The sequence below is a fragment of the Chiloscyllium punctatum genome, chromosome X (genome assembly GCF_047496795.1).
Source record: "Chiloscyllium punctatum isolate Juve2018m chromosome X, sChiPun1.3, whole genome shotgun sequence".
NCBI classification, from domain to species: Eukaryota; Metazoa; Chordata; class Chondrichthyes; order Orectolobiformes; family Hemiscylliidae; genus Chiloscyllium; species Chiloscyllium punctatum.
The window spans coordinates 24,456,023-24,472,281 of record NC_092791.1 but is presented as its reverse complement, the minus strand read 5'-3'; the positions used below and the strand labels follow the sequence as shown (position 1 = coordinate 24,472,281).

Below are 16,259 nucleotides of genomic sequence, written 5' to 3'. Positions count from 1 at the left end.
GTTTATGGCAAGTAATATTCAAGGGAGATTTGTTGTATTGCTATGCCTTCAAAGGAGGCTAGCAGGAAGGATTAAATTTGGCCAATTATTGATTTTTTTTTTTCAAAAAATGTTTCCTCCTGATTCCATAGAGAAATTCCAATGAGGTTTGACACCATTCCAAATGGAGATTGGAATATCTCTGTCCATCAATTAATTTTTTTGGTATCTGCAACAAAGCCACTCCCCACGCTGTAAATTCCTTTGCCTGCTTGTATGATCATGTTCTGTTATTGGATAGTGCTAATGTTCCAGCAAGTTTACACTCTGCACAATTGTTACTGAAGTGGTTGAAATTCCAGTCAGAGCAGACTGTCAGTAAAAGCGACTCTAAATATCTTTAACGTTTGATCTCTCATTAACTATTGTGCTCATTTGGAATCACACTGAGCTTGTTTTCCCTTTTTGAGGTTGTAAATGAACTGTTTGACTGCTCTATAGTTCACAGGAACTTCCGCAATCATTGAAATTATTTGGTGAATGTCCAACAAATATATACAATAGACTCTTAAGATTGATCAGACTGCAGTGCAGAGAAGCCAACAGTGTTTTACCTTTATCAGCACAGGATGAGGTACAGAGACATTAAAATTACACAACTTTTATTTTAATAGAAGGGGAAACTTGATAAAACATTAGAAAAGTAAATGAGAAGATGTGCCCACTGAAACCCATCTATCTGCTACATTAACTTCCCATCAAGCTATTGGGACAGGAGAATGTTTTGTTTTCCCTTTGTTTGTTTGTCCTCCAAAAAGAATGTACACTTCTAATTGAATTTTTAAAGTAGTTCTTTTGACCATCTTAAATTAGCTTTGAGCACCCCAAATCCTCCTGGGATATTTCCTCTCTCTGTACCTCTGACATTAATCCTGGATTAGTTTCTGCTTTTCACTCTGCAAATGTTAATGGCTCTGTCTTGCACTGCTGCCCTTGCATCAAGTGAGGAAGAAACTGCTGCCAGGCACAGCACTTTATTCCTTTAAGTATTTTTCTAAAATTATTAAACTGGAGGCAGAATTCTAGTTTCATATACTTAAGTCTGGTTTTCAATTAGGTTTACCAAGAGAGAGGAGAAGAATCTGATTTTATATTTTTAATAGAATTGGACTTTAGTCCAATTACTTTCGTCTTTTCATTTTGTTTTTTTACAATCTCTTTCCATTTATTATTATTTTGATAAAACTTGACTTTACTCTATCTGGTTTCTTTAAACCAGCACACTTAAGAGGAAGCTAGATGTAGCTTCTGAATTCTTCTGCTACCATCAGATGTGTTCCCTTTTACAGAATCATTTCTTCCATCCTAAATTTCAAAGGGAAAATTTGAGTGAAATTCTGTGGATTTATAATTTAGTAAATTTTTGAGATCTAGCCTCAAATTTTATTGTTTTCAATTTACTTAAATCAAACCTCTGCAGCAGATTTGAATTTCAATTAGATCAGAGATTTGAATGACTACTTGCTTTATAATACTGTCATTTTTAACCTGGGTATCAATCTCTAGTTTCATCTCTTCAGACTGGAGTAAATCAAAGACTAAGTGATGGCCATCAAACTCACAAGTTAATTATGCAACCACTCTTTATCCACACTCTCCTCTAACTCCTGCCCAAAGAAAAAAATCTAGGCCCAGTTCAACAAACGTTTTGCGTTGTGTAGAACAAGGTTCTGGAGATCACAATAGCCTTGGATTCATTGCAACAAATCAATTAAAGAGCAACTTTAACATAAGACATTTTACTAAGATGCTTAAACAATATGGTGTGCTTTATTTGAAAGTTTAAGTTCTCTTCTAAGGTGTTGTAATAACTTGTTATCTAATAGAGGGTAACAACTCTGGAAAGAAATAATCCCCCAGCATCTAATCATTTGCCTTCTGATTTTCTATTGCTGATTATCCCCCTCCATTTCAGCTAATCTGACTGCATCTAATCCAAATAGTCATTTGGTAGTACAGAACATGTATATTGCTGAAAAAAGGAGACACTTTGTTGAAGAGTATCATTTACAAGAATACAGAGCTGAAGAAGACCTGACTCATTATTAACTCTGCTTTTTCTCCGTGGATGCTGCCTGACCTGCTGAGTTTCCATAGCGATCTGTTTATGTTTTACTGAGACGGAGATGAAAGCCTAGCCTGTTGAGCACTTTGCTGCCATATCTCTACAGCTGGCAGAGGAAGAAAAGCCCGAGGTTGCTGGAGATCACACAGCTGCTAGGGCGATCAGGGACTTCGATCAAATGAATGGCCAGACACCAGAGCAGCATGTAGGTTTGTTGGGGACACTAGGCCACCTGACACAAAGGATGCAGGACTGAAGCATTACAATCAGGATGTTGCCTCCAGACATGTCATTGTCTGTCTGGCTGCTGCTATGGACAGTTTGACAATTGCTATAGAGGGCCAGCTTCAACAGTCTCAGAATCTGCTAGATACGCAAACAGACCTGCAGTTTGTTGCTCTAGCCATTAGCAACAAAAGAATGGTACATGGACAAGGAAGCTAAATTTCACTCTAGGTACCCCTTCTTCACACAGAGACAAAAGTGGTGCCAATAAATATCCAGCAGGAGCACATACAGGTTCTCCAGAATCTCCTCCACAGCACATTTCAGGGATGGCTGAGCTATTCTCCTCCAGCCTACCTGCCATCCTGGCCATTCAAACCAAGAAGGGTGCACAATCTCGCCAGTACCCTTCCACTGCCACACTCATTCGTTTGGCTGAACTGGACTTCGCCCTCAACAATTTATCTTTCGAATCCTCCCACTTCCTCCAGCTGAAAGGGGTAGCCATCGGCACCCGCATGGGCCCCAGCTATGCCTGTCTCGTTGTCAGCTACGTAAAACAATCCATCTTCTGCAGTTAGACCTGCACCACTCCCCACCTCTTCCTCTGCAGCATTGATGACTGCATCGGCACCACCTCGTGCTCCCACGAGGAGGTTGAGCAGTTCATCAACTTCACCAACACATTCCACCCCAACCTTAAATTTATCTGGACCATCTCTGACACCTCCCTCCCCTTCCTGGACCTCTCCATCTCCATCAACGACAACCGACTCAACAACGACATTTTTTACAAACTCACCGACTCCCACAGCTGCCTCTATTACAGGAGGTAGGGTGGGAGGAGGTGTAAAAATGCTATCCCATATTCCTTTCTCTATCTCTGCTGTATCTGCTGCCAGGAGGACCAGTTCCACCACAGAACACACCAGATGGCCTCCTTTTTTAAAGACTGTAAGTTCCCCTCCCACATGGTTGAAGATGCCCTCCAACACATCTCTTCCACGTCCCGCACCTCCGCCCTCAAACCCCACCCCTCCAACCGTGCCACCCCCCCCAGTCCTCACCTTCCACTCCACCAACCTCCGCATAAACCACATCATCCGCTGACATTTCTGCCACCTCCAAATGGACCCCACCACCAGGGGTATATTTCCCTCCCCACCCCTATCCGCTTTCTGCAAAGACTGTGCCCTCTGTGATCTACCTGGTCAGGTCCACATCCCCCAACAACCCACTCTCCCCTCCTGGCACCTTCCCCTGCCACTGCAGGAATTGCAAAACCTGCACCCACACCTCCCCCCCCCCCCCCCCCCTCCCTCACCTCCATCCAAGGCCTCAAAAGAGCCTTCCACAAGCATCAGAGTTTCACCTGCACATCACAAATGTCATTCATTGCATCCATTGCTCCTGATGTGGTCTCCTTTACAATGGGGAGACTGGACACCTCACCGAGCGCTTCAGGGAACATCTCCGTGACCCGCACCAATCAATCCCACCGCCCCATGGCCAAATATTTCAACTCCCCATCCCACTCTGCTGAGAACATGCAGGTCCTGGGCCTCCTCCACCGTCACTCTCTCACCACCCGACGCCTGGAGGACAAACGCCTCATCTTCCACCTCAGAACTCTTCAACCCCACAGCATCAATGTGGACTTCCCCAGTTTCCTTATTTCCCCTCTTTTCCCTCTTTTTTTTCCCCCCCTCCCCCAACCTTACCCCAGTTCCAAACTTCCAGCTGAGCACCATCCTTATGACCTGTCCCACCTGTCAATCTTCCCATCTATCTGCTCCACCCTCCTCTCCGACCTATCTCCTTTACCCCTTCCTCCATCCACCCATTGCACTCCCAGCTATCCTCTCCCCAATCCCACCCCCACCCATTTATCTCTCCACCACCGAGGCTTCTAACCTCATTCCTGATGAAGGGCTCCTGCCTGAAATGTCGATTTTCCTGCTGCTCAGATGCTGCCTGACCTGCTGTGCTTTTCCAGCACCTACTCTAAGCTTGACTCTAATCTCCAGCATCTGCAGTCCTCCCTTTTGCCCTGCACATTCAGCATGTCTGCGTCTTCTGTATGTTTGACTGGCCTTGGAGGTTTAAAGTGTCAAAAGTTCAGCTATTTGCCTGTGTGGACAATTGGGTACTCGTCAGACAGAATTCCAGGCTCCACCCTTTCTGTGTCTGAACACCAAAACATCGACATCTCCTACCTGATAGGGAGGACTGTCAACTCCCTTCAGCTTTTCAATCTGCCCACTTAACAAACCTCACACCCTTGGTAAAATCTGTCAATATTCCAGTGTGTCAGTGCACTGTTCCCAGAAGCCTACTCAGCTGTGTGGGCCTATTTCCTCCTGTATTCTATCATCTCTCCCTGTGCCTTACAAATATTTTTAATCAGCTACGTTATTACCTACTTCTAGAGTAGACAGTCTTTGAACCCAGGCCTCCTACCCAGAGGTAGGGAACACTGTTACTGTGCCACAAAAGTCCTGCTTACCCCATCTTACTTATCCCACTCACTATTGTTATGATCTCTGTATCCAAATTGGGTTCACAGGTTCCACGTGTCCCTCCTGAAGCATCAGTTCCCCCTGAATATTTTAGTAGGTACATTCCCATGACTGACTAGGGCCCAACCCCCTTAGCGATTTTGTTGGAGAGCCGTGAATGAGGCATGGCCAGACCCCTGACAGCTCCTCAACTGTCTTTTTGTAATCCCTGGACTGATGGCTGTAAACCCACAGGACTGCCCACTCCCCGAACTGTAGAGGTGTGAGCCTCTTAACCCTGAGCCCTAATTGGATGCTTGACCGTGCCCAAGTGTTTGGATTGATACCAGACGACAGCCTTGACTACTATGCTGGGATACTCTCACTGATGGCTACTTCCCTGGACTTGAGTGAGGACTGCTCCCATTCCCTCAGACATGGTTGTTTCCTTGCAGCACATATAGTGAGTTTGCCACCTAAGCTGCTGACATGTGGTACAGGCATGAGAATGATGTAGCAATGAGCTGTATGGCACAATGGCCACTCCCTTAAATATGACTTCTGTCAAGCTTCCTGGCTTTGTTTCTGCCTAAAAGCCAGATCGTACAGCAGTACTATGAGCCTTTAGGCTCTGGCCAAGGTGTGGCAAGGCAAGGATGGTGCGTGTGTTGAGGAAAGTGCTAAGTAAGCAAGCAAGCAGCCTGGTTCAATCTGTGAACTTGATGCCGATTTCTATACACCATGTCCTTGCAGCTACATTCCATTGATAGTTGCTGAGACACTCGAGCGCAGAATTAAATTGCAAGTGGATCAGAGATGTGCCATGATGTACAGAGACTGGCATATGTTGGATGTCAGTGTCCATAGATGGCGGATGCATTTGAGCATTTTGACTGGACAATTTGGTTGGTTTGTCATGCAAAGTGATGCCAACAGCATAGGTTCAATTTCTGCACTGGCTTACGTTACTATGAAGATGAGTTGATAAAGCTTGGTGCTGGAAAAGATGCAGGCCTCCAGAAGGGTCCTGCCCAAAACGCTGACTCTCTTGCTCCGTGGATGCTGCCTGACTTGCTGTGCTTTTTCCAGTGCCACATTTTCTTAACTCTGATTTCTCCAGCATCTGCAGTCCTCACTGTCTCCTAATTACCATGAAGATGGCAGTGGAGTGGGGCTTCTGAGCCCAGGGCTCATCTACTCTATCCATATTTTTGTTTGTTTTTTTTTCAATCTTCTCCGTTTTTTACCCTTTTTGTTTTACTTACCTCTTGGTGAAGAGCTTGGTTACAATCCAGTAGCACGGATTGTGGTAGCTTCTGCATTGACAAGTTGCTCCTAGTGCTGACTCATGGCTGCTGTAGTGGAGACGAGTTTGGCTTCCTAGCAGCATCTGCATCCAGCACAAATTCACAGGGGTGAGTTTGAGCCCAGTACAAGACCTGGCGCCATCAGCAGCTACATCAGTGAGCTGCGCCTGAGGCAGACTTGCAATCGAGGAGTCAAATTTGGGTCACCAGTGTCAGTAGTGGTGTCTGCAGTGGTAAGGTCCATTTGAGGACTCACAGTGGCATGACAATCACATCAAGGTGTGGTGTGGTGGCCCTCAGCTTAAACCACCACCAGTTCTTTCTGCCCAACAGAGACATGCATGAGAATCAGAGGACCTGTATGCTTTGCCATCATCTTAGAAAGAGAGCACCGCTGCTACATTTCCATCTGCCTAGAGTACGAAAAAGTGTGGATTTTAGAATAAAACATTAATTCAGCTGGAACACCCCTTGCTGAGCCACAAAAGTCAACTGAAAATTTTAAAAAACTTGGAGGCAAACCTAGCACTATTTTAATACAATTTTGTTATCGAAGGTGATGGTCTAAAGGCCTCCCAGTGGACACTATGTGCTTCCCCTCAATGCACAATGAAGCGTGGACATAGCCATGGAAGAGGGGCGAACGGGTACTACAAGCGCCTCCATAGACCTACAAGCCTCGAGACCTGTTGATGGCTACTTTGACCAAGACCAAGAGGAGGTTCTCCTATCTGATCCTACCCTCAGCCCCACCCCACCCCCGCCAACCCCATCCACAAACACACAATCTCATGGAGCGGGAGGCTCGGGGTGAAGTGGCGCCAACGTTTTAAACGGAGCCCCTTTTAAGACATTAAACAGTGGCTGCAAATGAAAACCTATTCCCCCCAGGCGACTAAAACTACATGTGGCTGGGTACCCAGTGGAACCTAAATTGCCATTCTATGGGACTGCTGCGTGTAACACTCTCCACCCCAAAGTCCCAATGGAAAAGGGAAGGAGCCCTTTTACAGTCGTCCCTCCAGTGGGGCTCTCCACTGTTGGAACGTAGGGCACGTCCAAGCGGCTGACTAGGTGAAGAAGTGAAGGCTGTGCAGCAGCAGCCCAGAATGGAAGGAAATTAGTTGAAACCCTGACATTCACCAGTGGAGTTAGGCGGTGCTTGCTGGTAAGAGACTGCCGGGATAGTGGAGGACCGCAATTTGCCTCCCAAAGCCGTGGAAAGACTGGGCTGTGATCCAGGTGTACATCTGTGTGTGTGTTAACTGGGTTCGCTCACTCACTTTCTCTCTGGGCAGAAATGAGCAGAGCTGCGCTCCTATCTCTGATCCTTGCCTTACTTATCGGAACCTCCAGCCAAGATGAAAAAGGGCAAGAACTGAAAGTGGAAGTCTTGGTGAGCAGATTTCTTTTAAAGCCCATCTGCTGTGGAAACGTTTACTTTCAGTGTAGCATTTGAAATTTGACAACCGGTAAAGAAGCAGAACGCCTGCCTGTATTTCTTCTGATCTCCAAATGTTTTTCTTTTTTTTTGAAAAAAAGCTGAAACCCGAAGGCTGTCCTGAGGTGTCGGCATTTGGAGACACTCTTCACATCCACTACACTGTAAGAAAATACCGCACGTTTCCTTTCGAGCAAATGCTCGCGTAAGCGAAAATGTTTTTGATACTTTTTGATATTTGACATAAGAAACCTGAGAAGCTTTGCATATCTGGAGGCCATTGGCTGATGGGGTGGAGGTTTCTGATTATAATAACACGTCAGCAAGAATATTCCTTAATCCTTTTAAAATATCCCCTTTCCCACCGGTAAAGTACAGGCAAAGAAGTAGAAAAGTATTACTTATAAAGTGTTATCGCAAGGTTTTATTCCATTTCGAAACTAACGGTCACTCAGTTAGGTTTAGAGCATATTTGTAGGAAAAGTTTATAATCCAGTGATCAGAAACTCAGAGCAAGTGACAAATGGACACGTCAGTCCTAACATGTAGCGTCCATATCGCTTCTAGCTCTGCATCTTAAATGGATTCAGTTGTAGCCAGCACTGAGTGCAATATTCCATCCACGTTTAGTGGAAGCCGGTTCATATTTAGGTTTGGGAAAGTCGTGAGTTCCACTTTCTTTTTGCCCTCTATCCGGGATGACAGGAATGACCCGGGTTCAGAAAACTCGCCAGTTCTGAGGAAGGGACGCTGGACCCGAAACGTTAACTCTGATTTTTCTCCTCAAATGGTCCCAGACCTGCTGAGCTTTGACAGCAATTTCTGTTTTTGTTCACCAAATGGATACTGGGTCCTATGCTTTTCGTCATTTATATAAACAATTTGGACATGAATAAAGGAGCTATGCAGATGACACCGAAACAGGTGGTGTAGTGGACAGGGAAGAAGATTATCTCAAGAGTACAGTGGGACCATGATCAGATGGGCCGAGGAGTGGCAGATGGAGTTTAAAATAGAAAATCCTTTATTTAGAAATAGAAAATCCAGTGCAAGGAGTACAGTGAAAAATTAGATAAATATAAGATGTTGCATTTATGTAAGGCAAATCAGGGCAGGACCTTTACGGTTAATGGTAGGGCCTTGGGGAGTGTTGCTGAACAAAGAGACCTTGGAGTGCAGGTGCACATTTTCTTGAAAGTAGAATTGCAGGTAGACAGGGGTAAAGAAGACATTTGGTACACTTACCTTTATTGGTCAGTGCATTGAGTAAAGGAGTTGGAGCATCATATTGTGGGTGTACAGGATATTGGTGAGGCCAGTTTCAGAATACTGTGTTCGATTCTGGCCTCCCTGCTTTAGGAAAGATAGAGTCATAGTCATAGAGATGTACAACATGGAAACAGACCCTTTGATCCAACCCATCCATGCCGACCAGATATCCCAACTCAATCTAGTCCCATTTGCCAGCACTTGGCCGATATCCCTCCAAACCCTTCCTATTCACATACCCATCCAAATGCGTCTTAAATGTTGCAATTGTACCAGCCTCCACCACTTCCTCTGGCAGCTCATTCCATACATGTACCACCCTCTGTGTGAAAAAGTTGCCCCTTAGATCTCTTTTATAGCTTTTCCCTCTCACCCTATGTTGTGAAACTTGAAAGGGTTCAGAAAAGATTTACAAGAATGTTGCCAGGATTGCATGATTTGAGCTATGGGGAGAGGCTGAATAGGCTGGGGCTATTTTCCCTGGAGCATCAGAGGCTGAGGGGTGACCTTTTAGAGGTTTATAAAATCATGAGGGGCATGGATAAGGTGAATAAGTAAGATCTTTTTCCCAGGGTAGGGGAGTCCAAAACTAGGGAGCACAGGTTTAAAGTGAAAAAGGAAAGATTTAGAAGGCGCCTAAGGGGTAACTTTTCATGCAGAGGGTGGTGCATGTATGGAATGAGCCGCCAGAGGACATTTAAAAGTCATCTGGATGGGTACATGAATAGAAAGGGTTTAGAGGGACATGGGCCAAATGCTGGCAAATGGGACTAGATTGATTTAGGATATCTGGTTGGCATCAATGATTTGAACCAAAGAGCCTGTTTCCTTGTATAACTCTGACTGTATGGAGCAATAGACCTGACGAGACAGCTCAGAAATAAGTATGTGGGCAGCTTCATTTAATTACAGACAAGTGCAAAGCATTGCATGAAGGATGGGAAAATGAGTGATGTGTGTTCTCAGAAAATTGGTCAAAATAGCAAAGCTTCAATTTTGAGTCTGAGGAACTTTGGATTCGATGCTCAAAGCACTGAACCACTGCAGAGTTCTTGTTGTTTTCCTGCATTTTGGAAAGGATCAGGGCAGTACTTATACACTTAAGGGTAAGGTCCTGGGGAGTGTTGCTGAACAAAGAGACCTTGGAGTGCAGGTTCATAGTTCCTTGAAAGTGGAGTCGCAGGTAGATAGGATAATGAAGAAGGCGTTTGGTATGCTTTCTTTTATTGGTTAGAGTATTGAGTACAGGAGTTGGGAGGTCATGTTGTGGCTGTACCTGACGTTGGTTAGGCCACTGTTGGAATATTGTGTGCAATTCTGGTTACCCTCCTATAGGAAGGTTGCGAAACTTGAAATGATTTAGAAAAGATTTACAAGGATGTTGCCAGGGTGGAGGATTTGAGCTATAGGGAGAGACTAGGGCTATTTTCCTTGGAGTGTTGGAGGCTGAGGGATGACCTTACAGAGGTTTATAAAATCATGAGGGGCATGGATAGAGTGAATAGCCAAGGTCTATTCTCCGGGGAGGGGGAGTCCAGAACTAGAGGGCATAAGTTTAAGGTGAGAGGGGAAGGATTAAAAAGGGGATCTAAGAGGTGACTTTTTCACACAGAGGGTGATGCGTGTATGGAACGGGTTGCCAGAGGAAGTGGTAGAGGCTGGTACGATTACAACATTTAAAGGGATCTGAATGGGTATATGAATAGGAAGGGTTTAGAGGGATATGTACCAAATGCTGGCACATGGGTCTAGATTAATTCAGGATATCTGATCAGCATAGATGAGTTGGACCAAAGGGTCTTTTTCCATGCTGGAGTCAGGTCTTCTTCCGTCTATGACTCTGTGGGTCTCACTGGCAGGGCTAACATTTGTTACTTGTCCCTACATTCCCATGAGAAGGTTGTGATGAACTGCCTTCTTGACTGGTGCCCACAATGCTGTTAGGGAGGGAGTTTCAGGATTTTGACCCATTGGCACTGAAGGAATTGCAATATTTTACCAAGTCAGGGTGATGAATAGCTTGGAGGGAAATGTCCTAATTGTGGCATTCCAATGTATCTGCCCTGATTGTTTCTAAATTGAAGTGGTCATGGGTTTGCAATCCAATGAGCCTGGGTGAGTTACTGTAGTGAATCTTGTAGATGGTACACACTGCTGTCACCAGGGTTGAAGGGTAGTAATCAAAAGCATTTTAAACTATATTACAATAATGCCCACACTTAAAAGCCTTTCATTAGTTATAAAATGCTTCGGGACATCCTGAGGCTGTGAACAGGCAGAAGCTAATCTTAAATGCTCTCCTGAACCTGGAATTCCTGCACATAATAACCTCAGTTGTACCACACCTGACTGCTGATGTAAATCACATGCCTGTGCAATGGCATTGAGAATTGTTGACAGTATGTGGGTCACAAGAAAAGGGCACAGAATTTGCATATATGTCAGTCATTTTCTTATCTGTTCATCTTATTTTCTGGATATTTATTATCACTCTAAATATCATCCATCATTTCCACTATTATTGACCATGGTACAAATTCCATGGTAAACCCTGGTAATATTCTAGATATGGTGAGTATGAGTTATTGGAAATACTGCTATTGGTTTCATTTGGGTTATTGTGAGTTAACTTGAGGTTATTAGTGATGTTGGAGATCTTTTTGCATTGGGTTATTTCAAATATTGGGAGGATACCCAATGTGATAGCGAGAGATAACTGTGGGATATTGTTGGACACTAGAGATTACTACTTATAATTATGTTGAATAGTGGATCTAACTCTGTGCATTGTTATGGCTGTAAGAGAATTGATGCACTGTCTTCTCCTACTCTGTTTCTCAGGGGAAGCTGGAAGATGGAACCTTGTTTGATAATTCTTTAATCCGGGATCCTCTGGTGGTTGAACTTGGCAAAAAGCAAGTTATTCCAGGTAAAATGTGACAATCTGCTGCTGCAATGAGACTGTGCTGAAGAAATGCATCCTACATACTATTACAAAGATTGACCCAAGAATAAGTCAATTGCTTGCCCTCATTTGGTACTATAAATGTTGACTCTCGCTAAAGTCTCTCGCTTGACTCTCACTTGACTCTCGCTTCAATCCATACATAAAAACCTTCACTGAGATCAAGAACCACATTTTGATTTCAGGTATTTCAATATTACTGTTCCAATTCTGAAACTATAAGTGCAAATGTGTTTGAAGAGAATTTAAATCTGACTGCATTTCTATCGATAGGTTTGGAACAGGGTCTCCTTGATATGTGTGTTGGGTAAGTCAATGTGATTTGTAATGTTAATTTATTATTACAGTTTGAGGCAAATGTAGGAATATTGCAATATGAATTAATTGGTTTTAAATTCAGAGATGTTAGTAATATTGTGTCTGTCTGGTTGAGTTTTGTTCACCCCTGCTGTCCTCTCAAGTGCTTTTGCTGGGCTATAGTCCCATTGGTACCACCAACCCTCCAGTTGTTCACTTAAGTACCCTTTCTTTATGCAATCCTGAATAGTTAGTGTCTGTTTATCTTCGACCTGTGCATCTGAATGATTACAATCAAGCTTAATTCCTAGTCTGAAACTGTTGACTCCCTGGTGGAGTTCAATTTCACTGGAATTAGCTTTTCTCCAGTGTCTCATCCAAGAGTCTATTCTTTGTGTTGAATCTCAACAGTGAGAAACAGCAGGCATGCTAGCTGAGCTCCATCCTCATCCTGCATTTCTGATTGCATTTTTGAAGACTAAATAAGAGAAAGGAACCATGGCAAGTTTTTCCCTTTACACCTTCAGCATGCTGTGAGTGGCAGTCAGCACAGAGCAGGAATTGAACCAGGGACCTTTGCACATTGATTAATGATAAGCTACTTTATAAACTGAACCACAGTGTTCTAACTGTTTATAAGAAGAGTCTATTAATCTCAGACCCATTAGTAATCTATATACTGTGAATCACAGTAACTAACTCAGTCTGTCATATAACATGACCCTTGGTTTTGGACACCAAAATCCATGTTGAGGACTATAATCAGCATGTAAATTGATCCCCCTCCCATTTTTCAGCTAATAAATGTATATTTAGGACAGAAGTCAGTAGGAGTTGAAATCCATTTCTCAGCTCAAAGTTTCTTTCAAGTTGTACGCATCTTACATGCCAGCACATGGAATCAAGCAGGCAACAGGGATTGAGTTGCCAGACGACACACCCATGCAGAGCAAGACCATGCATGGCTGACAAACAAACATTTTTTCATCTTTCAAGAGGATGGCTACCTACTCAGCATATAAATTAACCCCCTGTTTTGGAAGCATTTTGTTTGAACCTTCAAAGGTTGACTCTGACGCCATGATCTACATACTAGCTGTGGCATGATTTGAAGATCACTTTTCCCCCCTCTGTCTTTGGAAAGTGATGAGGAGTCTTTTTCTTTATAGAGAGAAGAGGAAGTTAACAATTCCATCTAACCTTGCGTATGGGAAACGAGGCTTTCCACCCTCCATTCCAGGCATGTATCTGGTTCCACCTCCTGGCTACACACGTTAAGTTCTGATTTAAGAAGCATTTTATTTAAATAGCAGTACTTCAGGACTCTACAGCAATCCTAATCAATAATTTTATATTGACGTAGTGCCTTTGACATAAATGATTACCAATTATAGAAGTTCTTTTATAACACAATGGTTGCATTCTTATACAACCCTGTATTATAGAAAAATTGCACCTCAGAAACAGCGTTTAAAGTGTTGGCGATGTATTCACATTACAACCAATGCACATTTTAAAAGTCCGCACTTTAGAAACAGTCCCCCCAATTCATCAATCGCGTTACAGTGAATTCACTTTGATGAAACGCATGCTATAGCAGAACAACCTGTATCTTTGGAATAAATACTGCTCCTGCTATTTCACGTTTTTCATAATTATGTCATCAGTATATCTTTAGCTCAAGAAAACTGAATATTGTTTTCAACTACTTTGAGAAACCATTGCTGAAAAGACTAAATGGTTGGATGACAGTAAAGAGTTGAGAAAAGTTAAATGTTGGCTAGGATAAAGGAAGAACATGTAATTAGAGTCATAGAGATGTACAGCATGGAAACAGACCCTTCAGTCCAACTCATCTATGCCGACCAGATATCCCAACCTAATCTAGTCCCATTTGCCAGTACTTGGCCTATATCCCTCCAAACCCTTCCTATTCATTTACCCATCCAGATGCCTTTTAAATGTTGCAATTGTACCATCCTCCACCACTTCCTCTGGCAGCTCATTCCATACACTTGCCACCCTCTGCGTGAAAAAGTTGCCCCTTAGTTCTCTTTTATATCTTTCCTCTCTCACCCTAAACCTATGCCCTCTAGTTCTGGACTCCCCCACCCCAGGGAAAAGACCTTGTCTATTTATCCTATCCATGCCCCTTATGATTTGAAAAACCTCTACCTGGTCACCCCTTCGCGTTTGATGCTCCAGGGAAAACAGCCCCAGCCTATTCAGCCTCTCCCTATAGCACCAACCCTGGCAACATCCTTGTAAACCTTTTCTGAACCCTTTCAAGTTTCACAACATTCTTCAGATAGGAAGGAGACCAGAATTGCACGCATTATTCCAAAAGTAGCCTAACCAATGTCCTGTACAGTCGCAATATGACCTCCCAACTCCTATACTCCACATTCTGACCAATAAAGCATACCAAATGCCTTCTTCACTATCCTATCTGTCTGCAACTCTACTTTCAAGGAGCTATGAAGCTGCACTCCAAGGTCTCTTTGTTCAGCAACACTCCCTAGGACCTTACCATTAAGTGTATAAGTCCTGCTAAGATTTGCTTTCCCAAAATGCAGCACTTCGCATTTATCTAAATTAAACTCCATCTGCCACTCCACGGCCCATTGGCCCATCTGATCAAGATTCCACTGTAATCTGAGGTAACCTTCTTTACTGCCCACTACACCTCCAATTAAATGCTAATAAGGCAAGGTTTTAAAAACCTGCAGGCTGAGAGTAAAGTGTTCCTGGAAAGGGTAGGAGAATATAATAGTTTTGCTTTCAATATAGTGAGGGTCTGGGAAGAAACAACAATGGTATAGAATGCCATATTTTGCAACATAGCAGAAGTGTTCCTCGAAGCAAACAGAACTATAGGACAGAAGCAATTGAGAGAGAGCTTGGAAACTACATTTTGGACTGAGAACATCTAGAAAACTGCAAGATATTTCTGGTGCCCTGCCCAAGATTATGGGATGGGTGCTGGAAGAACCTCCCAGGGACAGGTCAGGCTTATGCCTTAAACAGTTAAACATTGCTGACAGGGCAAGTAGTGTTTGGCTCAAAAGAGAGCTAAGTTTCTCAGAGACCATGGAAATGTCAGAGTTCTACTTGAGCTTAAAGGAAGACCGGTTGAATACAACAACCCAAAGTCAAAATAATGAATGGAACAGCACACATTTCACTCTCATTGACAGTGGAATTACTTTGTATTCCTCTTCCGAAGTCGACTGGTATTTTGTTGCTAAGTGCTGCAATGTCCTCAATGTAACTGGACATTGAGTTTTGAACGTTACTTTTTTGTATTTCAGGAGATTCTGTATTGTTGTTTGAGACAGAGTTGATTAGTTTGGTGAAGTCAACCTACTGGAAGAAAATGATGGACAATGTAATTCCAATCGCCTGCGTGCTGCTGGTCCCTGGACTTTTGTGTCTAATAGGCTATTATCTCTATCTAAAAGCAAATGCGCCAAAAATCTCCAAAAGGAAACTTAAAGAGGAGAAAAAGAGCAAAGCAAAAAATAAATAATTTTTCTGCAAAATTGTTCAGGTGTGTATGGTTTTATTTTTTAAACTGGGAAGAGTTGGTTCGATATCATATGCATCATGAGAGTTTGTTCTAGTTCGACCAGTGGCACCTGTGAATAATCTCTTGGTTACAGATAGTAGATCATTACTGTCTTCAAGTTATTCTGCATAGGTTCAGCTTTAGGTCAAACTCACTTAATTGCTGTAATTGATTGTTACATGTTTGGCCAAGGGAGCAAGGGTTAAAGCAAAGCAATATTAGCATTAGGCAGAGGTGATAATCAGCATTATAGCACTTCTACCATTATTGAAGGTGTTTTCCTCACTCACGTGCTGGTCCTGCCGATGTAACAATTACATAAGATTATCATTAGTAAAAATGCCTTATAAACAATCTACTGTTAATTTTGGGGAAGAAAGAAAGTTGCAGCGTTCAAGTGTGAAGATACATGTTGATCAGTTCTCGGATATAACTAAAATTGAGCTGAGGAGAAATTGTTCAAGAACTGTGGAGTATGAAGATTGCATGACCCGAATACTATTTTAGTCTGCAGCAATGCATAATTCAAGACTGCGCAGAAATGCAAAAGTGTGTTAAGATTCTAAACATGGGCAGGTGATGTTC

The 16,259-nt window shown here is 43.2% G+C and overlaps 1 protein-coding gene across 8 annotated transcripts in view; it reads left to right on the top strand.

The window, feature by feature from the left end:
• Nucleotides 1-15,648, top strand: part of LOC140471196 (ADP-ribosylation factor 3-like) — a 52,824-nt gene extending 37,176 nt beyond the window's left edge. For 3 of the 8 annotated variants that reach the window (XM_072567094.1, XM_072567095.1, XM_072567096.1), the window contains exons 6-10: nucleotides 7,677-7,739; nucleotides 11,686-11,773; nucleotides 12,083-12,116; nucleotides 13,276-13,346; nucleotides 15,418-15,648. In XM_072567094.1, coding sequence (XP_072423195.1) covers nucleotides 7,677-7,739; nucleotides 11,686-11,773; nucleotides 12,083-12,116; nucleotides 13,276-13,346; nucleotides 15,418-15,635 — 474 coding nt within the window. In that variant the 3' untranslated portion in view covers nucleotides 15,636-15,648. The other 5 variants (XM_072567099.1, XM_072567098.1, XM_072567101.1 and 2 more) reach the window with 5 other exon arrangements.
• The last annotated feature ends 611 nt before the right edge of the window (nucleotides 15,649-16,259 follow it).